This window comes from Pholis gunnellus, assembly GCF_910591455.1.
Source record: "Pholis gunnellus genome assembly, chromosome: 13".
In the NCBI taxonomy this organism is placed as follows: domain Eukaryota; kingdom Metazoa; phylum Chordata; class Actinopteri; order Perciformes; family Pholidae; genus Pholis; species Pholis gunnellus.
The window spans coordinates 12483995-12510579 of record NC_136540.1 but is presented as its reverse complement, the minus strand read 5'-3'; the positions used below and the strand labels follow the sequence as shown (position 1 = coordinate 12510579).

The window sequence follows — 26585 nt, the reverse complement described above, 5'->3', positions numbered from 1 at the left end:
TTACAACATGCAAATTAAGCAGCAACAGCCTACTATTTTCAAAAATAGAACAAACCAGTATGAACACTAACAGGGACTAATTGCGTTTGCTCCTCGCAGAACTGAGCTGAGATCAGTTGTAGCGTATTTAAGGACATTTTATTTGACTCCCGACGAGAATTACAACTTTTAAAAGAAGTATTCAAGATAACCGATTCCCTTGCAGCTGTTTTGACTGGAAATAGTCTGCAACAGGTTGACAGTTGACAACCGAAACTGCAGAGCCACAGCGATACTGGAAGCACCTGCTGCTACCAAAGTCCCCTTCACGTACCTGCTGACTCCCGGTCACTCCGCTGCTTTCAACTCCTTGTTTCTCTCGGGTGCGTTTTTCCTCTCCTCAGGAGTGAATTACGGTAAAACAAAAACAACAACAACAACATAAATTACCGGACAGATTCACTTTTTTTTTTTTGTAAACGGCTAACGTGCCTCACCGCCCACCCCGGTAATGAGCTTTCCTTTTTCCATCGCTCGCAGTGAGCTCACCTTATGCCCTGAAGAGGGAGAAGCGGATGAAAGGTAACAGATGACCACGTTGACCAATCAGAAGCGGCGGGAGGCGGGCACGTTTAGGATTACACGACACCCTATTGGTCAGTTTGTGTCAATGGCGGAGGAGTGGAAAAGGGGAATTTCTCTGTATTGTTTTGATGTTCTTTAGTTCACTGGAAAGAGGCAGAAGCTTAAATAGAGCAGTGACATTAGGCTACTAAACTCATGAAACCCATGTGGTGTAAGTGAATTGTTTAACTAATTAAATATTCATGCTTTAAAGGAAAATGCTAATCTTTCAATTAAGTAAAAACTGTCAAGGCAAAATAAATATAGAAAAAAAAGCATCAGTCTCCATAAGAGTTAATGTGGATTGGAAGGAGCTAATCATTCCTAAGAGGCTCTGCAATGCACAGCTATACAAACTACTTTGAATACCTTTGTTTCAAACACAGAAAGATTAACCAAGCACCATCTATTTCTTGTTGAAATAGACACAACTGAGGCTGCATTGTTTGTATGGCTCAGGATTCAGTAGAACTAAATATGTTGTTATCTTTATCTTCTAGGACACCACCAATATACTCTTTATTTTATCCTGCAGGAAATATTTGTTGTTGCTATTGAATGTCAGACATATTGGAACAGATGCTTTCAGGTAGCCTATGTTATACATTTTATATTTAGGGCAGGTTTACAATTCGTTCCAATTACATTAAGTCACACACTATGTACAAAATAATGTAATTATGAGCAAAGTGTTAATATAGTGGCAAAAAACACAAAAGACATGACTTGGATCCAGTTTCAGTTTTATTTTACTTGCCCTGTAATCTGTATTGTACATTTTTTCTTCATTTTAAAACCATCAATTCGACCATAAAGCCATCTACTGTATTGGTGAATGCTTGTTTGTTGTTGTTTATACAAATAACTGTACAGGATTGCTGGTTTAAACTTTATACATTTTTTTTCTTCTCTAGATTACAACCAGGAAACCTTTCAACGTATCACCTGTAGGACTGTGACGTCTTTTCAAATCACCGTCCTACCTGTTCGCACTGTCATCATTTCAATGACAGTGATGTCACCACTGCAATCATGACCATCAACAACAACACCAACAGGGAATGTAATGGCAATCCAGTAATAACAAGGCTGAACAAGATAAGACCGACAGCAACGACAGTAGCAACTCATGACCACTTGGTGGCAATTTATTCTCGGAGAACTGAGGCACAGGCCGGCCCTGTTGTCGGAATAATGTGTGAACCCAGAAGTGAAACTAGAATACAGGTCACACAGCGCTGCACAAGTAGGTTAGTGCACTCCAATTAGCTGTAGCTATGTAACTAAGTCCATTTACTTACATTCTTGTACTCTACTTGGGGCATTTGCATTTAATGCCACTTTATACTTCTCCATCTCAGAGGAGAATATTATACTTTTTACTCAATTACAGTTAATTAACTACAGGAGTTACTTTGCAGATAAAGTTATTGTAAACAAAACCTATGGGTTTATGAAATACAATGCATTGCAATAAGTTATGCGGAGTAAAAAAATAAAAAATGAGCTGACATTTTCTGCTTATTTCCAATTGAAGTCTGCCCACAAAATGTTTAGGCGGCGTTGCCTATGTCATTCGTTTAGACTTTATGAAAAGTGTTACTTCATTTCCAGCTGCGTTCCCACAACATCATCAGTTTTGTGGGAAAAAGAATACGTTCCTGGCCTCCAGTAGCACTATGGAGTACATAAGGAGGCAGACAGTGTTTCATTTGAGTAAACAGGGACTGTAAACATTCATTTTATTTGTTTACAATACCTTCAGGGCATCTTTACGTTCATTGTTCAATAAATTATGTACAAATTAAAAAAACAAAAAACGATTGTCTTAATTAGGTTGTCAGGTACTTTTCCCTTATTTCCCCCAAACACCTCCCGTTACATCCCGCTGGCCAACTTAAATATCAGGTTAACAGGTCCAGACGTAGCTGAAGACACCAGATGACTCAAGCCCTCTTTTGCTTTCTCTAAAACCAACTCGTGCTGCTAAAACAAAACGAGTAACACTCAATTAAACATATCCATATATATTTTATTCTCAATACGGCAAAATACAAAGAATATTCAGGACAGACTCTCATTAGTCACAATTAATACTCACTTCACAAGAATGCTTTAAATTACATAACCTAAGTTTGAAGATCAAACTCAATGAGTACCTTTAATCATATTGCATCCATCATATATAGTATCTCTATCATCAGTTCTCTTAAAACTAATCCAATTTAGACTATTGTACATAGTGTATGCTGCTGGTCTCACTTTAGAGACGACTTTTAGAAAAAAGATGTTATACAACATACTGTATAAACTGCTACAACTGTTTTGACCTGTAGAGAAATACCTCTGTTTCAAAAAACATGTTGGACCAATTGTTCAAAAGGGACACATAGTAAATACATCTCTCTCTCTCTCGCTCTCTCTCTCTCTGGTGAGGAGGAAACAGACGTGGTTTTACATTAACGGACTGTACACACCATCCATCCATCCATCCCATGAGATCAACAATATACATTTCATGAAAAGTACGCGCCTCCATATCAAATACAGAGAAGACAAAAGTATTCACACTTGGATCTAGAGACATTAATGATTATGTGGCGACCGTGGTACTGGGAGACAAGTGAAGCAGAAGACAAAGAATACGAGCACGGTAAGAAAAGAGGGGGACTGAGAAATGAATCTGATATACAGCGTTAAGAGATGTACTCTGTAACAGCCTGGAAGAAGAAGGTGGGGGGGGAAATGTGCATAAAGTATCTCACAAATGTATTTACAGCATTTTTTAATTTCAATAAAAATGTCGACCTGTAGTAGAAATTCACCCTTAAAGAAATGTTATATTTACAATTTATACATTTGTATTTAAATAGAAACATGCAAGTGTTAACATCTTCCTACTGAATGTAAAAAAAAAAAGAAAAAAAATTATTAATCTTACCCTGGATTCTTTCAAGTTAGAATTAATATTAATTACTACTTACAATGAAATCTCATCATGAACAACCCCGATACATTTACATCTTCCTCATTTCCTTTAAAATGGCAAAATAGAAAAAAAAAAAAATATTAAGCAAAAGGGGGGCAGAAAAATAAATACGTGTGAGTAGCAAACTGTTAAAAATTGATCTAAATTTTGTACATTTGACTACAAGATAGTGTCGGGAACACAAGGCGCGGACCTGTACTTACAAAGTGTACCAGTGTATGAAGACATTGACTGCGCTGGCGAAACCCACAGAGGAATCCCCATGAGAAAAGTGGCCTCCAGCTTTAAGTACAAAATGGCTCAAGCCATCTGTGTTTGGTTATAAAAACAGATCTATATATACACACACACACACGTATACATATATACATATATATATATATATATATATATATATATATATATATATATATATATATATATATATACATACACATATACATATATGTATATATATATTTAAACCAGTACACAAAATTGCAAAAAGCTAAAGGCATTGGACATTTGAGTTAAACAGGTTTCTCGCTGAGGCAAAAAAAAAAAAAGAAGCAGGGGAAAAAGATCCCGAGCCAAAAAAAGTGTTTCCACAGAAACGGATCCTCTTTTTTTTTTGTTTTTTTTTGTAAAAATCCTGCATAGATTAAAATAATACCCCCTCTGGCTTTCTCTTCTTCAAGTGCCAGAGGAAATAACAGTATCCCCTCCTACAAGTAAGGCCAGGGAGCCAGTGAACGAAAGAAAATACAAAACAAAAAAGGTCAAATGCTTAAATCCTTAAAGTGAGATGAAAAGGGTGTAAAATAAAGTGACGATACACCAAATTTATGATTGAAATTTGAAGAAACGTTTCCATGAATACTATTCGACCCAGGCTTAAAAGGTTTCCAGCATGTTTTAGGAGGAAGTGAGCTTGAAAAACACACTTAAAAAATTTAAATAAAAGCACAGTCCTTCATGTCATTGACCGTTAACAAACACCCAAATGTCAACTGAACTCTTGGGTGTAACGTCAACATCTTCATTCAAAAACACACTGCCGTCCACATTTCCCTCGATGACAACCGGAACTATTAAATATGAGAAATGTAATATGTGGACAGCTGGCGTACACTGTTACAACTAGACGACACGGTTCTTATCTACCGTCTGGTAATACAAGCGTGATTCAAATTTAAATAGGAACAAATTACATACACAAACAAATACTTTGCATCTCATAACCCTTGGTTCAACCCTGTTAAAGTTAGACTTCTGCGAGGCCAGAGGAAGAAGAAGAAACAAAAACAAAAAAAAAAAACTGCTTGGTATATAAATAAAATCTATATTGGCCGTTACACTTCTTTTTCGAAATATATAATGATAGATTTAAAACTCTTTGTTCTATAAATGCAACACTGACGAGTTTGCCTCTCTAAATATTTCCTTACAGGTGAACTTGCTTTTTGTTGTGCCAAATTAGTGGTCACTCAGGCCCGGTTTCTATGAACTGCACTTTAAATAACTGCATTGTGTGTGTGGAAATGATCTTCAATACTTTAAGACACTCCCTGCTGTTCCTTAGAAAAATACACTCTGAGCAAACAAGGGATCAAACGATGAATAACACTGTCTGGAAGTCACTCTGCCTCGAGGAAAAGATCTCAAGTGAACAATGTCGCTACGAGTGGAACAACATGTCAAGAGGAAGAGGCTCGTATTCTGGAGCTTCAAACACAGAACATCTCTTAGAGAGAACATTGTCGCGATCAATTCTATTAAGGCCAAGAGCCGAAAAGGCCCCGCTAGCGGCCCCTAGAGGCCAGGCTGCTCCTTGCATTAAACCGGACCACGGTGGTTTGAGCAAACTGACCAAACATTCAACCTTTCTAGCAGGGTTAAAATGAGTCCATGATTCTGGAAAATAAAAACGACACCGGTTTAAAAACTAATACACTGATGAGTAAGAACATTTATAAATACGTGTGTGTCAGAAGTATTAATCTGCTGTGCACGGTAGCCCTTCCTACGGTCCGTTCTTAAATAGTGTGGGCACGCTCCAAGATTAAAGCTTTAGCGCCTGGAGACTCTGCAGGAAAGATAAAAATCAAGATGGCGGTAATGTAGCTTCATTTGTGGCCAACTCCATCTTTGCTCTAAAATGTGTTAACACGACTTGATTTAAAACTGAAAGACTGCAATCAAAAACATGAATGTTGCCAGCTTCCGTTAACGGTTAAATATTTTTTAAAAAAATGCATAAAATTAGTTAAAGCAAAAAAAAAAAGAAAAAAAAGGGAAAATGTATTCAGATATGACGGGTGGTTTGTTTTTCCTGTCACTCACATACAAGGCACAAAAATGATAAAGAGAAACCTTCATTTTAAAGCACCTTTGGTGTTCATGGGAGGTACTTTGGTGAAACAAAGTCAAATAAAAAGTTAAAAGCCAAAGTAGCCTAAAAACCAAAACCCCTAATTTTTTAAGCGTTTTTCATAGCAAATAGTTCACCCAGCGCCTCCATGCCAAACGGATAGAAACACGGCAAAGATTGTAAGAATGCCGATATATGAAGCATGGCGACAAGCTTTTGTTTCCGTTCCTGTGCTGCAGTTCCCCATGTTTCTCCCTGTGTGGTGCTGTCGACGGTGTGAGATGCTCTAGAGTGCTCAGTGTTTTTGGCAAGCTGGTGTAGAAAATGGACACAGTGTTGGAGATATGTCTGAGAAGTTCATCGTGTGTGTGTGTGTGTGTGCGTACAGTACATCATTGTATGTGTGTCTGTGAGCGCATGCGTGACCGTCTTTGAGCACATGTTCCTTAACTCAAGAAGCTGAGAGGTGTGTGTGTGTGTGTGTGTGTGTGAGGAAGCAGCAAGCAGGGAACGAGTCCTTGCTAGGGAATAAGCTTTGCGTCCAGGCGCAGCCAGTGGAGGCCCTGCCGCGTGTAACGCACCAGTTCTGTCATGCTGCTGGTGTTGAAGATCAGAGGACCCATCACTTTGTCCAACTCCAAGAAGAATTCTGGGAAACAAAAAGACACAGCGAGAGCAGCGTCAGTTTAAAAGCCTGCGACTCAAGATGGAAACAAGCAACATCATTTATATTTTCATTATTCTCATTTTCTGTGCTTTATTTCTTAATAATCAATTCAATGTTTGGTCTATAAAATGTAAGAAAATAGTGAAAAACGATTTCCAAGAGCCTAAGATGATGTCTTAAAACTGATTGTTACAACCGACCAACAGTTCACAACCCAAAGATATTCAGAATGTAGAATTCTTATATTTGTGGAGCTGAAACCAGCATGTTTGATAAATGAAAAAAGATAATTGACTAACAAAACGGTTTCCTGTTGATCAACTAATCGTTTCAGCACTATTAAATTGTTAGTACTCATTAGGAGTTCTAGCTAATTACCATGGTATTCAAAAGCTCATTTTTCAGGGTATCTTTAACTTTATTTGACAGCAGAGAGGAAACGGGGAAAGACAACGGAGGTCTCTTAAATGGTCAGACTGTATATTTAATTTGTTAAACTAAAAGTGCTGGAATTGTAGGAAACCTCCAGAATATTATCATTACCATAAAAAAAAGTGGTGAAACATGTGGGATCCAGCTGTAACACTGAAGTCATAAAAGCAAAGCACCATGCTTTACTATGACAGGATTTGGAATAAGACTGGTGGGTGTAACACCGATAAGTATGCTTTCTCAGTATTGTGATCGATCAGGAATTCCCCCTTTTCATTTGGTCCCCACTTGATACGACAATCCGCTAATGTTATCCCAAAACCTGGTTTTAAAAAGGTAGCTCACCTTTCTGCTCCTTGGATAGCTGCTCCGCCTGGTCCCAGACCTCGGTGGCGTACAGGAAGTTGGAGGTGACCTGGACGTAGCTGGCAGCCATCTGGTGGATACGCTGAGGTATGGTCACAGACGAGCTGGCGCTGCTGCTGCTACTGACGGACGAGTAGCCCCCGGCCGTGCCCGGCGACAGTTTGGGAGACACGGGAGAGGGCATACCCGCTGCCTTGCTGAATTAGGAAACAGAGAAGAGCGCGGTGGTGAAAAAAAGTGCTGGTAAACGGGAACACGGCAAGTTGTTTTAGTCTAAAAAACACGCATGGGGGTTAAACTATAAATCAGCCCTGACGGGGAGATTTTATGTATTTGCAGACGACTTAAGAGCGTCAAAATTTTCTTTTTCTGTGAAAGTCTAAAACTTTTTACCATCGGGGAAATGTCTAACTTATTTTCTCTCAACATTCAACACGTGCAGGAAACAGATGTGTCCTTTACAATCACGTTTCCTCTCCAAACAGCAAAGAAGGACGCGACTTACTTTCCCATTCCAGGAGAGGGAGCCTGGGTGTTACTCAGAGAATTCTGTCAAACAAAATGAAGGAAAGAACATTATGTACAAAGCAGGTTACACATTCACGTAAAATACATACATGGAATGCATATTGAGTTTCTTTTGGTTTTGACGGTTTGCCAAGCCAAACTTGATTTCAGCTTCCAGGAAAAAAAAAAAAAAAAAAAAAAAAAAAAAAGTACCTTTAAGTGTTCGGTGAGGGTTTTGGAGTATTTTAGTGCGCTGTCTTTCCTCAGCTTAAATAACCGCAGGTAGAGGAGAGACTGGCATCGGAGGCTGCAAAGAGAGAAAAAAAAGGTTCATTTTAGATCTGAAACATGCAAAGACGGCAATGACCAGAGGGAGGTGGGCTGAATAAACACACATCCCTCCTTCCAATCAAATAGCTCAGGCTTTGAGGACTGTTAACTGAAGGCTAAGGACAGGACGACGCCTCTTCAACATGAAATACATCAGCTGTTGTCAGACAGCGTACTTACCAAAGCACAGCTAGCCTCTTGTCTGCTGAAGTAGCATCTGGGGCCAGGTAGCTTTTTAACTTCATAGTGTATCTGAACATACAGACGGAACAAATGTTTTAGTTCCTTGGAGAACAAACCGCTTATGTCATTACAGAAACATTCATTTCAATAAAAAGTGACATGTAACACACCGACTTTCTGTTTAAAAGAGTACTCTGCACCCTGACTTTGCACTTCTAGAACATGAATTGACAATGGAAGAAGAAAAAAAGAAACATGGCTCCAGCACAACCAGATATCCTCCGTTTAATTCCAAACATTCGTCTTTCTTGTCAAAACCTGGCGGCAACATTACCCACAATTCAACTCGACCAGCGTCAGCTCATTTGGATATTGCGTGTGTAATGTTAGTAGCAGGTAAAGTAGCCTCACACCGCTAGCCACAAGCAGAGATGAGGAGCCGGCTACAGAGGTCCGGTGAGCTCAATTCTGTCTAACTCTACACCACCAGGTTTGTTTTCATATTCAAACTTTTAGTCCTCAGCCACAACTCACGCTGACTCATGTAACATCCCTAAAAAGGCAGTGGTGCCACACAACACCTGTAAACAGACTGATGTGTACAGATGGTGGCGTTCCCCTTTAAATAGTGACAATGTTTGTCCTTACTTGATGAGCTCCACCGTTTCAGCATACATGGGGAAGGGAGACTTTGCTTCTTGAGCACTCTTCTCCAGAGCATTGCCACATTCAATGAACGACACCACAGCGTCCAGGTAGTAAACGGCCTTCTCAAAGCGGTCCAACTGTAAAGAGAGGGAACGGGGACACTGCGACAATGAAATCACTGATGGCGGCGCGTCCCGAGTTGGTGAGCGTGTACTGGTTTAATATTGCACTTCTTTCTGAAACCGTCACAGCAGTGCCCACCTAAATGCTGCTCACATGACTGCTAATTTGACATGGCTGCAAAACTCACATGGTTTGGTGTGGAATACAATAAACTCTTTTAACAGCAGCAAGAACTCAACTATGCATGCGTTGGCCTTTAAATGGAATGTACAACATCAGAGACGTGGACTAATGAACTGTAGTGTGGGTTAAAGAATTGTATTACACGTACATTATAGATAAAATAAAAGCATATCCATAATGTAAAATATGATCGCTTAGTTCTCATCAATAGGTTTTGTGTTTATTTGTAGGTTTGCTTGTCTAACGTAAGTTATTTTCTCTTCAGACGGAGTATTTAAATTACAAAAAACTGTAAAATGCAAAACATTTTCAAGAATTTTGAGTGGAAATAGCATGTAGCAAAGTATCTCAGGTAAGTCACTGATACCAGCCCGCCGCTTAAATATAGTCACCTTTTTATTTTTAAACATACTGCTCAATAACAGAGCACAGAGAAAGAAGGACTTTTAAGACTGTGTCTGAGGTAAAGCTCCCAGTAAATACAATAAATGTTATACAATCATACAAACATGAGCAATAAAAGGAGAATGTAACTCCGTTGCTAAACCAAGCATTAATCTCCGTGTTGTTTTACATTAAAAGGTCGAGTCCTCGTTTAACCACCTCTGCTCTCACTGCTTTGCATGCAGCAGCTGACTCTGCAGCACCTCCATTACACATGTAAATAGGCATTAAGCTCACGCTCTCACCAGTGCATCTGCATTGTGTTTCAGTTTCTTGGCCTCTTGTAAGTAGTGATCTGCCGAATGGACCCTGAAACAACATTATTAACAGGTCAAACTCATGTAATTACTTCCCTGAAACAGCATACATTTACACTAAGCACAGACATACATAAAAACTCATTATTCTTTCGTTAATTCCAACCATGAACGGACAATAAAACTAAGAGGCAAGACTATGTTATTTCTTTACCTCTGTATGAAAAGGACACAGCCTCCCAACAGAGAGCCTTTTAAAATGGAAATTTACATCATCTCTCCTGCATGCAGGCACATCTATGCATGACCTCCCGAAACCTCCTGCAGCTTTATGCATCAAAGGCAATCCTAGATCCCCCACAGCAGTTCTCTCTGCACACCCTGCTGAGGGGTTATCCGCAGTGGAAAGAGCTCCTCTTACCTGTCCTCAAACACCAGCTTGGATCTCTGAGACTTGGAGCCGTCCGTGGAGAGCGGAGGCACAGCCAGCTGGTTATCGCAGCCCTTTGAGGATTTCTCCTGCGGAGACAGCGAGCGAGAGGGAATAAAGTTTCAGGAGAAAAAAAAAAAGAGGGGGGTGGGGGGGGGCCCTGGTGTTTGTAGTGGAGGATAAAACGGAGAAAAGGGTGAGATTGCAGGTGCCTGGAGAAACGTTTTGTGCTCTATGGATATTGGGCATATACAATATATAGACCTATATCGCGGCTATGTTCTCGACCACTACCCTTTTTCCAACGTGCTTCGTTATTTAAGTTCCTCGGGTTGGAAACATTGCACAGTCGGCAAACTTGATGAAAGACCGCACTTGCACTTCCTAGTACCCACAATGCCGGGGGGGATACGGTTACTCATGCTCACCTTGCCGTCGCGTGTGCTGCGTCCCTTGTCCTCTCCTTTTCTGTGCTTGGAGGTGGAGTTGCCCTTGGTGCTGTGGCTTCCCTCTTTCCCACTTCCTGTCCCGCTGGACAAAGAGGTGGAGGACTGGCTGACCGTCCTCTTTCGACTCGGATGCTCCGCCTTGGGCGTCCGCTGAAGACCCGACATGGAAGGAGAGGGGGCGGGCTCCTCTTTCTTCTCCATAGACCTCTTAGACCTGGTGGGACATGAATGGTCATTGTAACACGTGTATCATGTTATTTAAAAAACAGACCGGATGTGTTGCGGTACCGTACCTCACACCACAAAATATTAACACTCAAAAAATGACATATCAACGTTCAAGATCAACATTGAAAACATAGCCGAGAGGTCATTATCATGAAGGTTGATAGGTGCGGCTTAAAGTAATAAACAAGTCATTTCACTGAGCTTTTTATAACGAGAGTTCAATTTTGTGAATTGTAAGAACAGCGAAAAAGAAAGCCTCATGTTGCCTGTAAAGAAATGAAGTACTACTGTCACACCAAGTGTGAAAGGAAGAATACTCACTCTTTACTGCTGTTTTTATGATGAGATAGGGACTTCTCCTCTAGCTTGCAGCGCTTGCTCTCTGGCTTTGTGCCATCTTCATCGTTCTAAAAAGACACAAAGGTCGCAGGAAATTAGAAGACACATTAAAGGATTTACTGGTGTGTGTATGTGTATGTGTACATGCCTCTGGAGGATTTGATGACAAAGAAATTTGCAATTTCACACATGAACTCATATGAAGTGCAGTACAACCTTCTGCCAATGCTTAATGGTTCCACACAAACATATCACTTACAGATTGTAAGTCTTTCTTTGGTAGTTTCACAGCTATGATGACATACTTCCCTTTTGAACGCAATAATGAAAAAAAGATCCAAATAGAAAATCCGTTTAATCTTAATCTACATGTTGTTTAGTGAAATGAAAATCTTCCATTTAACTATTCTTTTAGGGCGTTTTCAGACCTGCTATGTGTTTGATTTGTTCCGGCTCAGGGAGTAATTTGATACAATTGTTGCATTTGCTCCTCAATTTGCTTTTGTTCACCAGACAACATTCAAGAGCAGTCCAAAAGCAGTAAACCATGCCAAGCAAGTTGTTCTCTCATTGGTCAGAAACATAACCTGGAAAGCTTTGCCTCAAAACGCTTCCTCGCATCATGTTAACATGATTAAATTATCTTAATAATACAATCTCCGCCCTGCATCCGAGTGCGCCTGTTGTGTCCACATAGGCACAAACGAACCAGAACCTCGGGGTGAAACGTTCCAGCTTTCGAACCAACTGGTCCAGGCGAGCTAGGAGCTAGCTAGAACACGCCACCCTTACTCTTCTCAAAGCGAGAGGTACATTTTAAGATCAATAAAAACAGCAGAGAGTACAGACAGGAATCTGCTCTATCCAGCCTCATACCTTGTGTTTCCTCTTGGCCTTACTAGAGCTCTTCTCAGAGCTCTGTTTGCTGAAGTCTTTGCTGTCCCGGTCTAGAGAGTCGTCCCTCTCCACTTTTATCTCTGCAGGCTCCTTGTAGGGCCGCCCTGGGATCCTCGACAGCAAGCTGAGATCTACAGGAAATGGTGAAGGAAAAGGAAGGGAAGGCTTTAATTCGGTCCAAAGAAAAGAAAAGCTTCAGGGAGTGTGCACTCCAGCCCGACAAGTGTAAAACAAGAGAGACTAACCTATCTTCACTAGTAAAACCTGGTGCTGAGGCTGCCTTGTAGGGTAGCGCTCCTCAGGGTCACTGAGAGGAGACAACAGCTCTTTTTCTTCCATTGGAGAAAACACACACACGGGGGTCCTGATGCTCTCGGTGTACTTGGGCGTCTGCGACGAGGACGGGATGCTGTCGTTCCCCTCAGAGTCCGACGACGACGAGTCCGTGTCGACAAACTCCCGGGACTTCTGGGAAGTCTTGGTGGGCGCCTTGGCCTTGCGCTTGTCTGCGGTAGTGACAGCAGCCGCAGTGGGCCTCGGGGAAGATTTAGGTTCCTTTTTGATGCTTGGTTTGCGGGAACCCTTTGTAGCAGCTTTAGGCCGATGCGGAGGTATCTCTGGAGCCGGCTCACTCTCCACCCTCAGGCCTCCCTTGGGTTCCTCCACCACTGGGGGCTTTTCAGACTTTTTAGGCTGTTTCTTACCCACGCTCCTTCGCGGATTTGTGCCACCCTCGCTCTGGGCGGGGGATTTCTGCCGGCCGCGGCCACCCTCCGCGCCCTTTTGCGCCGCCCGTAGGTCCCTGCTCGGGGTGGGTGCCGCCGAGTCTTTTGAACCCCCCCCCTGGCTACTATAGCCGCGTCCTGAGCCATTATCCCTGCCCTCTTTCTTGCACTTGGTCGGAACATTGTCCACCGGAGAGGCCGGAGAGAACTGCTTGGCCTTCTTGAACCAGTTGTCCAGTTGCCACTTGTTGGCCATGGGCTGTTCAGGCTGAAGGGGAGCAGGAGAACACACAGCAAAGACTTTGTGTTAGTGAGTGAAAAATACTGTATATATGATGCCTTGTAACTATTACAACCTAAATGGAGGGTGGACAGAGAGAGGAACAGTTCCATTGAAAATGATGCTTGAGGACCATATCATCTTTGAACAGAGTTGCTGGTCAGTCATTACCTCCGGAGAGGCGGGCCGCGGGTGCTCATTGGCTTCGCTGTCCGTCGTGCTGCTTTCACTCTCGCTGTCGGAGCCCGAGCTGCTCTCTGAGCCGCTGTGGCTGCTCGAATCATCCCTGGATTGCTCCGCTCCTTCGCTGTTATTGCTGTCGTCACAGAAAGATTGGAATTACGGCATTATAGTGTGTGCAGTACACACCGAAGGATGCGTACAAACAACCGAATCATGTTGTGCGTTATAAATCTTTAATTCCGGGGACACATTTCTTTGCTCCATGGGAGCATTTGAAGTGTTCAACATGCTGATAATCTCTGATGGCAACATTTGCCTCACAATGCAGGTATTGTGACTGCTAACGCCCACTGTTGATTTTGTGAAAGGTGTGGACGTGATGTGTGTAAATGTTGATGCTATCGCCCCAGCAAACGTACGCGTGTGTGTGTTGTGGTTTACCTTGCTGAAGTGTTCCTTGAGGCGTTCTTGGCAGAGTCCTGTTCTCCATCACTGTCCTCACTGCTGCTGAGCTTCAGGTCATCTTCTAGTAGTACACTGAGATGGAGCAATGACACTGAATTAAATCTTTGTATTTTATTACAGCAGCGTAAACGGTGGCTCCGTCCACACAACTTACCGAGGTCATCTATGCCTGTCTGGTTTCTTACCTCGTCATAACTATTTGTTTTAATAAGCTATAAACATAAACTTACAATGAGAAAGGATGAAGCACTTACGTGGGCTGGTCATCGCAAGCTTTGGACTGGTGGCTGCTGGAGCTCTTGGACGAACTACCTCGCTCTAAAAAACAAACAAAACTCATGAGCAACAAATATATCAAATATATAAACACATATTTATTTTAAATTGGGTTTGAATCAGAAATGAGTGAGATACTCACTGTGCCCACTTGGGAAAGGGTGAGAGTCCTGAGGTGGAAAAAAGAAGACATTCTGAATTATTTGTTTGTTCCAACAATCAATGAATAAATAAAAAATCAATTTTAAAAAGGGAACTCCTTGAGCTTATGTTTATTAGCCCGTAGCAGGTTCAAACCACTTTCATTATTGATTATTAAAATCGATCAAATATCAATCTCTAGTCCCATCACTTTATAGTTCTATATAGACGGCCACAAAAAGGTTCCTCTGCTTTGGCTGCATTTGCTTCGTACGGCCTGTTGGCACCAAACAAGTCGCATTACAACACATGACACATCGTTTGAGTCAAACAGTAAACACAGGCACTGGTGCAACGCTGACCTTGGTGGGGAATGGAAACTTTGAGGGCTCTGTTTTGCAGGGGGTGTGGATGGCCGTCAGCGGAGGGGGCCACGACTGAGTCATTTCCTGAAAGAAAGAAAGAATAAACACACACGGGGAAAAATGTGAGTTAGTTGTAAAGTGCGAGTAATAAGAAGTGCTCTTTCACTGACTCGGGTTTCTCTGAATGCTTAGGATGGACTGACGGGGATTGTTACAACAATTACCTTCAGAATCTCATCGACACAGTTGGCGTCACCAGATCCCTAAAGACAGAAGGAGCATGTTTAACACGTTTTCAACATGACGGTCAGTGCTGCAGGTGGGAGGAGGCTTCCATTGGGAGTAGCATGAGTCACTCCAAAGGCATTTTATTAGACCGAGAGTTCAATCAGACCAAGTGTAACATGCTGCGAGGTAATCTCTTCTTGTTATTACGTCATTACGAATACAAGCTCCAAACATAAAACCTGCGCTGCCATTCTAAGTCAGTATATTCTATATACAATGTCTGCTACTATAAGCTTTATACCTGAAGTGTGATACATTAACATATAGTTTATGGAAAGCCTGAAGACCAGCCTCACCTCTACAGGCTGCGAGGGGATCTTGAGTTTGGAAAGTGAGGCCTTGCTGTTGGACTTCATCTCTCCCATGGTGCTGCTGTGCGACTGTCCGCTGTAGCTTTCCGCTTGCGAGCTCTTGGGTTCTGCTGTTTCCTGGCCGTCCATAGGCCGCACATACGCTGTGGGCTTCTGCAGCATGGAGCCGGGCTTGGACATGAGAGAGGGGGGAAAGGCCTGACTCGAGTGCTGTCCGGTGGGGAAGGTGGTGTGAACCCGTGAGGGAGAGTCCCAGTTGGCCTCTCGGTCTCGCGGGGACTTGGAGCGGTATCGCTCCTTGCTGTGGTGCTGCTCGGCGGACAAGGAGCCTCGCAAGTGGCTGTTGCCGCCGGAGGAACTCAGCGAGCCCTTGGCCGGACTCGACGTGTGCGACTTGGAGTGCTCCGAACCCCCGCTGTGTTTACTCGACTTCTTCTCCCGCGCCTCCCCTCCGTGTCTTTGGCTGCCGCTGCTGCTGCCGCCGCTACTGCCGCTGCTCCTCTGGCTACCGTGGCCGCCCTGGAGTCCCGAGCGCTTCTGGGACTGGGACGAAGATCCGCCTGCCGCGGGGCCAACGGGGGTCCACTTGCTGCTCTGGCTGCTGCCACCGCTACCGACGCCGCGCTGGTCCCCGCCGAACAAAGGTGGGCCCGATTTCTCCTCGGAGGAAGACGAGCTGTTAGATGGTTTACCGCCAATCTTAGGAAGTGTGTCACCAATCGGCTCTTTCATCTCGTCGTAATTGCCCAGCATGCTCTGAATACGGCTTGACAGTTTATCTTCCTTGCTGGACTGAAGAGAGAAGCAGAGAAAGGGGGGAGGGAGAGGTGGGGAAGGGGGGGGGAGACGGTGTGACGATGATGAAGAAAAAAAAGAGAAAAAGAGGAGAGAAAAATGCATTGAGAGGATAATAAGTGAGAGAGAAATAAACGGAGGGAAAGCAGAGAGGAGAGAAGAGGGGCAGAGAAAACAGTCATTATGGGCACAAGTTCAACACTTGGGTTAATTACTTTCCATCAGACTGGAGAGAAAAACTTAAATTCACCAAAATATGAAAAAATGAGCATAATTCAAATGACAAAAAGAATGAAACTAATAATATCCTGAACCATGTGTCATCACTTTTACATAAAACATCGAGAACGTAATCAATCGAACATTAGAGATCGTCGAGTTAGCTCATTCAAAATGGGCCCCCGATCAGTCCACACCCATCTGCTCACACAGATAAGTCCGCCCACCGCTCCACCACACAGAGGTTAATCAATCACACTGAAGCCACAGGTTCCAGCCGACCTGCCGAGCAATCATCCCGTGACGGTCTGCGAAAAATATCCAGTTTCACACGGAGCGTTAGACCTCTACTTTGTTTGACAGAGTCACACACGCGGGGTGAGGAAACACAAGCCGTTATCTGTAGCAGGAAATGTTAACGAGCGTGGTCACAACATGCACACCGCCGCTGCCTCCTGCTAGCACAGCTCGGCTCACACGTGTGGAGCGTCGCCCAGTCTTCTTATGGGATGTTTTGTTTTACTTAGTGGCTCCAACATAAATGCTGTGTTTTATTAGGATTGGATTAAAAACAGCCAGTGGAGGAGAAATACTGCTGCTTCTTTGTAAATACAAGTACTTCACAAGGGTAATACTCTGGCTTATCACACACACACACACACACACACACACACACACACACACACACACACACACACACACACACACACACACACACACATACAGGCACATATGGTGGCCGATAATGCTAAAAACAATGAAGTGTAAAAAGAAATTAGAAACACCTGAGTCATTACACAGTCGGTTCATTGACTGAACAGAACAACTACAGATTGTATTGTACAGCCTTTTTCGTCTGCAGAAACGCTCTCACAAACCTTTTTAGGAGCTTTACCTCCATGTTGACCTTTTCGCCTGCAAAAACGACAAACTACAGCATCAGTGTTTTATCTGTTACCCGTTTATTTTTGCCTCATCTTTGTGGTTAAAATGCAGCAATAAGGCAAACAGGAATGTGATTATTGGATTTTTTTGATTTAGTAAGTTACGTCTTTTCTTTTAGTTTCTTTTAGCACAATGGAAAAAGGCCAACTTAATCAAATTGAAGAATGACAATATGCATCTATATACAGTGTTTATGTACTGTAAATATACCGATACCACTATTTGACCGATACTTTAGTGCTCATCCTTCTGTGCAGCCGAGTTAAAAGTGTGTGAGCTCAGCACCATAAAAGCATTACTGCTTTGCTGCTCTACATCTGGGAGGCTGCAGCTGCAGCTGCGTGCACACATGGCCTTTAATGCTGAACACAGTAAACTTCCACTTAGTGGAGCATGACAGAGAGGGTTGATTGGGGGGGGGGGGGGCAAACTGAAGCTTACATAAGACATAAGCAGGAGACAAGAAATACAAAGTGTAGAAAAGCCAGTGACTTAAACAGGTTGGCTTTCTCAGCATTGTTTTGTACTATTGTTTCTGAAGACAGAAAAACAAAAACGTGCACAATAACACTTTTTTTTTGCTGCTAACTGCCTTTTCTCCTCTAGTACAAAAGGTCAAGGACTTTCTACCTTTCACTTTGTTGTGGTCCAAAACACACAGGTCGGCACTCACCGCTCACCTCTGGTCGCCTTTCTATTCCCAACCTGTCGGGACGCATTCCATCTCTGCCGCTCTGACGGCTAACTCTGAGCTAAAGGAGAGGCGCCACTCACCTCGGCTCAAATCTGGTTAGTGGCAAAGATTAGACCAGTTCAGAGAACTCAAATCCTCTTTACAAATTATACTAGCCGAGCAGGAGCAGGGAGCTGGCTGCCCTACATCTATATGTATCTGTGAGCACGGGGGGGGGGGAAGGGGTGTGGCTGTGAGGGGGGGGACGCTGGCGTGATCTTATGTTTACCTTCTTCAGCTGCACCACAAAACAGCCAACTAAAGACAGGTGTGGACAAATCAACCGGCTCTTTCGTATCTTGTGCAGTTAGTCGATAGCTGATTACCTGACAGCTAACCATTATTTAATCTAAGCCAAATGCTTGGAAAAGCTTACCGTTTTTTTAATGGCTATGATTAACGTAACCACATACTACGCTGCACACAGATCAGCCAATTACAGCTTGAAATTTGTGCGAAACCATCTTGATTAAAAAGACAACAGAGCGTGTTCGGACATGAAGCGCTGCAAGACTACAGGATCATTGTGAAAAAGAACAAAACAAACAAAAAACGTTTGTTTTGTACAAAGACGTTGTTTGTTTTGTAGCCACAAAATGTGTTCACGTCGTCATTGAACAGGATTTTCTTGAAAACAACTAGGAGAGAAAAACTAAATCAACTGAGTTTTTTTCCCCCCAGACTGAAGCAATGTAGGAAGTCAAACAAATGTTAGATACTGTGAACGCACGCACGCGCGCACACACACACACACACACACACACACACACACACACACACACACACACACACACACACACACACACACACACACACACACACACACACACACACACACACACACACACACACACACACACACACACACACACACACACACCAGAAGAAAGAAGGTTTCCACCTTTGCCACAGAAGCCGTAAAGCTAAACATTCCTCTCAGCAGTTTAGCTAAGCCAGCAAAAAATAAAAATATTTAAAAAAAAAAGGTGTAGTTATGACGGTTCAAATAATATGTGATGAGAAAACGTGAATGTTCCTCTAAGCTTGTGTAGTTGTCGCTTCCTGTCACTGTTACAAAACTCCTCTGAATTTCATGTGAAAGCTGAAGGGAGAGGTAAACAAACTTACCACTTTGTAGGGTTCAGGGAAGAGAGGTGAATTTGCTGGAAAGGCCTCTCCTCCTCCTCCTCCCTGCTGGATTTCTTGATTTCTCCTTTCTCTTTCTTTCATTCGGAGCACATTCCGGTCCTCACGGTTCATGTTGCTAATAACGCAAACAGAACAACAACAACAAGTCAACATAAGCACACGCCGAGGAGGGGGACTGTAAACAGACTCCTTATCTTGTGGGGTTTTTTTTTTTTTTTTTTACAAGGGGCGGCTATAAAACGACGCAGCATCGTGAAAGTGAGTCGTTGGTGAAAGAAACACCTGGTGGGTCGGTGAGAATTTCCCTAAAAGTTACTCCTGAACAGTGAGGTAGCATAACTGATAACAACGTGAGCTCTGCAGTTCTCTCTCCTGCTATGAGTTCTTGGTTTCGGAAATGAATACCAACTAGTTCAAGTTTCCAACTGTTCACCACAAATCACACAGTCAGAACGGGCCATCGACTGCCCTCTACTTTGAGTCACTTTAGTGGTAAGCCGCAAATACGACGTTCATCATCGGTGTTACCCCACAAACATCATGACCTGTGGAGGAAGTAGTCTCTAATAGGCTGGTCGAGACAATATGCACAAGTCTACTTCTACTGAAAAGAATCTGCTCGTACAGATGGTCGACGTAAGTGTGAAACTACTAACGGCCATCTTCAACATCTTCATACATTGAGAAGTTTGTTGACTACAATTTGAATGGTTGTTCTCTCACAAAATAAAGTATTCAAATGTAGAAGTTCATGTGTTTTGGAGTAGATTGATAAAGCATCATTCACTCGACATGAAAAGAATATGCAAATCTTTTCAGGAACAGTAGATCAGCCTGTAATTGGGATTAAATAACCTGCTGCTATTAAACTTTATGCAACTGCTCAACACACATCGCTGCCCTCACTGTAATGTGTGTAGTGCAGACATAACATTGTAGACCTTGTAACTTCGTGAACATATGGTTTAACACCAGAGAGACAAAACGACACCAGAAGCATGAACATTGAATAAAACTGTCTACACTACCAGAGGATGAAACACAAGGCTGTTAATGCCCTTTTTAAACAAGTTGTAAAACTTCTGCTGGCCATTTGGACGGAACAAGTATGCGTTTTATTTTTTAAAAGAGCAACCACCACAAAGAAGACTTGTGTCTGTAACAGAAAGCAAATACGGAGCGTTTCAAAAACCTGAAACGAGCAAATGATCAGCCAGGTGTGTCGGATCTCGGTTTAAGTCGACAGCTTCGGGCTCTTCCAGTGACAACGGTTTTAACGCGGTTGACAGTGTGATTATAAAGACACCACCCTGCCTCCTCCTAAACTACACAGGGGTGTTATCAAGCTTTACCATGCGCATGGATGAAAAGATTTTAAAAACAACTCCACACGGGGAAATCAATCAAAACGTGAGAATGCAGTGAAACGAGGCTTCAGTTTCCTGGAAGAACTCACACCGCTCTCACATGAAAACCGATCTGAACAAGCAATCACATCGGAATATGGAGAGCTGCAGGGATGACGCATTCTTTAAAGGCCAACCCCCGGAAGACAACATCGCACTGGTTCCACTCCACAGAAAATAAGCTCTTTGGCAAACACAAGTTCATGATACTTAAATGTTTTTGATGCATAAAAGCTTCAAAGTTAAAAAGTGGGATATTTGCAGAAGTCTATTGTAGACTTAAGTCATGCCAATACTTTCATAACTTCTGACTGGTTATCTGGAAGCTTATCAGTCAGTCTAATTTCCCAACCAACACCTTTTACAAAGCCTCTGCCTGTTTCACATCATCAGAAAACACCCAACGCTGAGTCATCACTCCTCACAGGCAACTTTATTTACAGAGCAGAGCTAGGTAGGCTACGCTAACCCAGAGCTCAGGAGGCGACCCAAGGCCACTGTGAACTGTTGGAGACACAACATTCACACCGGTGTTATCAGCAGACGAGTCCAGAAGAGAAGGAAAACATTGCGAGTCCCACGGTTTCGTCTCTGAACTCACAGCACAGCTGAGAACCAGGTTCAGACAACACATCGTCCAAAACTAAACAAGTTCAAGTTAAATTGCAACAAAAGATCTCATTGAGTGTACATTCACTCCGACCACATCCTAGTGTATTTTGCTTGATGTTGGTTATTTGGCCTCCCCCAGTTGACAAGTACCAACATATGTAACAGAACATGTCTTTCATGCTATATGTAGTCTGTGGTTTGAGGAAAAAGCCAGTTTCATGCCCTCGAAATAACAGTTTCTACATCTCCACCGATTATAAATAATCAAAGATGTTTGAGCCGTAGTCGCACAATGTTTTTCACATTCACATTCTTTTTTTTGCCTTTCGGGCACTTGGTGTATTTAAACAGTGCTACGGTCCATTCTGCCAGCAGACTGTTTGACTTTTGTGCCTTTGCAATGTCAGAATAACTTCATTGACAAGGAAGGGATAAAAAGTCAGTGTGCTTTTTAATAAGTGCCCGAACAGCAAAAAAAAAAGAATGTGAAAAACTTGGCAACGTGAGGAGACAGTGTGACTATGGATCAAGCGTCTGAACACAACCTGTTTTTAAGTTGGCCTCCGACCAGCCTAGAAACTCAAACTATGCAATATGGAGAAGTTCAACGATGCAATGCCTTTATATTTCATTTCCCGGTTAAGGGCGACCTGATTGAGAATAGGGCTCAGTTCTATCTGGGGGCATCAACAAAGATCGTGAAGTGTACAAATGAGAGGTGACTCAGTAATAGTGGTGTAACCGATCTCCCCTTAATTACGCAGTTTAACGTTAACAATCAGTGTGAAATAAAAACATGCAATCAGGACATCAGCTTTTATGCTTTTCTAGTCGCCTTGAAAATGAGAATTGGGCAAAGGTAAATAACGTTATCATGACCTACACTATAAACTACTACGACAAAGTAAAAGGATAACATTTAGAACTTTGGATGGTTTACACTGACCTCAGCGTGGTTGAAATTTATTTTTGGGATGGTGGCAAAAAAATGTAAAAGTCTGGAGCCTTGTAGACCAGCTCATCAAACAACGGGATCTGTATCTGCCAACATGGAGCATCAATGATCGGCTAATAGTATCAGCGGCAAAACAAATACTTGGTCAGGGATCTCTAGACGTTTTTCCATTTTGTGCTGATCTGATCAGAGACCTGATCCACGAGCCAAACCGCTAGTTTTACGATGCGTTGCACCGCTAGTCAACAACGACAAACTCAGCTGCCATCTAACCTGTGGCCGTCTGGGATAAGACCCGGTTTGAGAAACACCCAGGACAAGCTATCAAATATATAATTTACTTGTTTCAATAGTAAAACCATAAGGAGGCTCAAATCATAAATGAGCCTCGGCTTGAATTGTTTGGCCCAAGCCCTACAGAGTTGATCAGTTGCCAACATAGTAAGGGAGGCAATGTAGATTGAGGACAGTGCTTGCCTCAGCAAATCACTCCTTACACAACATGATTTTAAATGACATGTATCAATATCAAAAGAGTGGCAGCCATGTGTGCTTATTGTAATGATTCAACAGTGTGCCAGACTGAAAAGGTCAAAGTCTGAGTTAAAAAGGCAGTTCACTTTGTACCTAAATTATCAGCTCGCCGGTTTCTTTCTAACAGCCAGGACCCATCAACGAAAAAGAAAAAGGGAAGAGCTGATGGTCATCTGAGCACCATGAACACAGGACTGGGATTCTGTGAGAACTAAAAACAGTTTAGCAAGACTTGTACAACGTAGTGAAAATGAAGTTTATGTGCTTTATTCTTTCCGCCCACCAAGAGAAATAAGTGAAGCAGCCAACTAGCCATGCATTTCTTACCCTGACTGAGAGGCCATGGCCCCAACCACTGAAACATTGGAAGGAGGGAGGGAGGAGGATTCAAAAAGGATCTCCCAAGGATTCAGAAGTGTTCTCGTTATGACTAGTCAGCCTAAATCTCTACGCCTAACCTCCTCCCGTGACGACAACCTGGCACTGTTTGTTCCTGAATGCATCTGTGGGCGTCCAGCTGGAAGAGTGTAAACTACAGTTTTCTTTACTCGACTCGAAGGTACAATGTATTTCCTTTGGAGTGGTGACAAATCTGACTTAGAAGAGGGGAGGCGACGGCTCGTTCTCGGGAGATACCACGTCGGCAAACAGCGGGGGTAGTCCCACGCTAGGTGAAGCCTAAAGGGGAGCTGCGGCTTTACTTTTCGTCTGTGTAGTGTTTTGAGGTGAAGGCATGTGTGGAGAACAAGAGGTGAAAAGAGGCTGGGGGGTGGGTAAGTGTGTAAATGTTTAGAGTGAACGTGAGACAGTCTCCTGTCCACTAGAGAGTGTGAGACAGTCCTGGTGGTTCCTTCTCGTCATCTTTTAAATCACAGTAAATTGAGCATACGAGTTAGGTAAAGCATAGTGATGATGAGACTGCTGAAACATAGCAATACATCTCTATGTCTGGTGTGACTAATTACATCTTTTAGTACAAGATCAAAGAAGAGACTGCAAGAATAGAGAGGGGGAAGACGTCTAACAGCAGTTTAATATACGATCAAACTCAAGATTAAGAGCAGTAAAACAAAAAGGAGATCAAATAGAATAAAGGATTAACACGAAAGAAATGAATGAGCTCTGTCTAAGACGGACTTACAGCTATAACTATTTACTAAAACAGCCTCACAGGCCAATCAGGAAGAAGTTTTTCAGGGAGAAAGACTTTATTAAAGGGAGCAGCGAGAGGGGAACTAAACCTCACCTCTCTCCGAGAATGGAACGATCCACCTCGTCCCATAAAAGGACATGTTATTTTACACCACAGGGCCTCTCCTCCGAGTGATGTCACTGCCCTCAGTAAAGGCCCAGCCAATGAGGGCCCGTCTTTCCGTCAACAACCTCCCTCCCTCCCTCCCTCCCCCACTACGCCCGAGCACAGGGCAAAGCACCCTTGCAGCCTCTTAAAGAGACAGTGCGCAGTTTCCGGCACTTTCCGGCACGCAGGTTGTAATAAAACGGGAGACATTTTCAATGATGATGACATGCTGACAAATGTGTTATCACATGTCACAGGGATTTATTTTTTTTAAGTACACAAACTGGCAACATCATGCCATTTCACTTCTGGAGTCTCTGCAGCTGTCACAGTTATGTTTAGGGTTGTTGTTAAGATTTGATCACTTCTAAAGCTTCACACGGACGCAAACACAGACTGCGGCGGACATCATGGATGTGTTGGAGTTTTGTTTTTACGGTCCGCTTGGGAGGACCTGTTCCGCACATGCGCAGTAAATCGCTGAAAACTTCTGGCGTAGACACGCAGACTTATTCGCACAGCCACAACAAATTGCCAATAAGTGGACTTCCACACAGAGCCAAAACATACACCCACTAATGAACAAGGACCCGAGTGCTCACGGTATACCTTTGGCTTAAGGCACCCGTAGGTCTGACTCTGTGGTATATTATGGAGCTGGTACACAGATCCAGATGCCTTGGCAGGAACTCTTCAGCTCCGTCCAAAAGTTCAGATTTCTAGTTAAACATCTCTTAAAACTTTGCCTGAAACTAAAACATTGCTATAATATTTACTTAATATTATATGTTTGTGGTTTTTAAAATGTACCGAAAAATTGTAAAAAGATAATTCACTCATGTGCAATATCTATTGCAGGTCCATCAGGAAGAAGGGCTCCCTCATCTGCTCCCCCTTTTCTCCTGTTGAAGGTTTTTATGGGTCGTCTATTGTACGTTTGTAAAGCCGTCCGGGCAAATTATGAAATGTTGGGACATACAAATGACCACATTTTTAGTATAACAAAAAAAAAAAATTGCCCAAGGCTCTATCACCTTTCAACCTCTTCTGAGAACTGTTTTTATAGCCTATATCAGAGGTATTCAATTAAAGTTCAACGAGGTCCAGTTAGAGAGAATCTCCTCACACAAAAGGTCCTGAACATCACAACAATGTCTAACTTGCGCTACGATTTAGTCCCATATATATTGATATACTACTCCAATGATAAATAAATGTTCTTGTTCACTGCAAGTAAAATAAGGGAGAATAAAATACAAAACAGAAAGCTCATGAAAAATGTGACTCTTAAAATGAAGTACTTCCATTTGAGAAAAATGTATTTAACTGAATGGTCTTACATCTTTAAATTCAGTTCATTCAAGTGTGAAGTAAACCATGATATTATATTCTTCTCATCTTCTAAAAAGAGAGCTGTGTGTGCAGGGACTTTATCTGTAGTTATTAAACCACTTGCTTCAGCTCTATTCCCCTCTCTCCGTTTAAACATCATTGTTAGGATTAGGATCATATTGGGCCCTTAGTATGTTTATTGTTATGTGCCTTCATTTCGGACGTTTGTGGGTTCGTTTGCTCAAAAGATTTGCGCTTTGTCTCGTAGTGGAGCTTCACATCGCTGCTCTTAATAATCGCCACTGCAGAATGAACAGCCTGTCGGTCTGTCCATTCTTGGTTAAAAGCTCTGGTTAAGCCGTCCACATTCCTCTTTTTGGAGAACGTGTGAAATAACGTCTCTGACTCTCGTACATCTCCTGTTGGGTCTCTCTACCCGTCTGTCCCGTGTGTGTAAAATCTCACTGGAGTAGCGATTGGCTGACGTAAATCATCTCAAAGTGATGCTTTACAACGCATGTAATTGGTCGGTGTGTTTCCTGGACCGCTGAACGAGTGATGTAAAGGCTTGGCCCCCTGGCCTATATGTTATATTAATGTTATTTCTTCTCATCATAAAGTTTTCCCCTTAATTTATTCTAGTTCTGTCTCCCTTCTACTTGCATTGAATTATGAAATGTTATTTATTTCATTAATTAAGGGATTGCGCTGCAATAATGCACTAAAATAATGATTATTTAAGTTTCCCCAAGACATCCGTTTGTTTCAAAAGAATCCACTTTGGGGAACACACATAATGACTTTTTTGGGATAATCTCATGATCTTTTTGATGTGCTATTTAATCATGGTGTCACTTAAGGGATTATACAAAAAATGAGAGAGAGAGAAAAACGATCCTGAAAAACAAAGTCCGGACATAAAATGATGAAATTCAAATTTGGGAAACTCCCTTTGACTCAGTTTACGATCCCTTTATTGCGACATTTTAAAATGTGTAGGTCGTCTGTAGACAATGACGTCGACGGAAACCTTACGATTGCACAGGACTCCGTGTCATTACGATCAGGGCTCGTGTTTTGGCAATACTGAAGTGTTTTTTTGAATCAATTAAAGTAAATACAATCCCTCCCCCCCCTTAAAACAGT

General features: G+C 42.5%; 1 protein-coding gene across 2 annotated transcripts in view; it reads right to left on the bottom strand.

Moving 5' to 3' along the window:
* Positions 1-2627: 2627 nt before the first annotated feature.
* aff4 (AF4/FMR2 family, member 4) overlaps positions 2628-26585 on the bottom strand; it is a gene marked incomplete at its 5' end in the record, with an annotated part of 29186 nt that continues 5228 nt past the window's right edge. Inside the window, 21 exons of one of the 2 annotated variants that reach the window (XM_079171529.1) lie at positions 2628-6591; positions 7387-7604; positions 7913-7956; positions 8128-8221; positions 8425-8496; positions 9076-9212; positions 10071-10134; positions 10504-10601; positions 10941-11175; positions 11511-11596; positions 12405-12556; positions 12671-13418; positions 13602-13746; positions 14055-14150; positions 14333-14396; positions 14497-14524; positions 14858-14944; positions 15085-15123; positions 15445-16251; positions 19280-19415; positions 23135-23151. In XM_079171529.1, the coding sequence (XP_079027655.1) occupies positions 6464-6591; positions 7387-7604; positions 7913-7956; positions 8128-8221; positions 8425-8496; positions 9076-9212; positions 10071-10134; positions 10504-10601; positions 10941-11175; positions 11511-11596; positions 12405-12556; positions 12671-13418; positions 13602-13746; positions 14055-14150; positions 14333-14396; positions 14497-14524; positions 14858-14944; positions 15085-15123; positions 15445-16251; positions 19280-19415; positions 23135-23151 (3495 nt within the window). In that variant the 3' untranslated portion in view covers positions 2628-6463. Of the gene's footprint in view, positions 6592-7386; positions 7605-7912; positions 7957-8127; positions 8222-8424; positions 8497-9075; positions 9213-10070; positions 10135-10503; positions 10602-10940; positions 11176-11510; positions 11597-12404; positions 12557-12670; positions 13419-13601; positions 13747-14054; positions 14151-14332; positions 14397-14496; positions 14525-14857; positions 14945-15084; positions 15124-15444; positions 16252-19279; positions 19416-23134; positions 23152-26585 lie in introns of those variants that run through there. The other variant, XM_079171530.1, reaches the window with a different exon arrangement.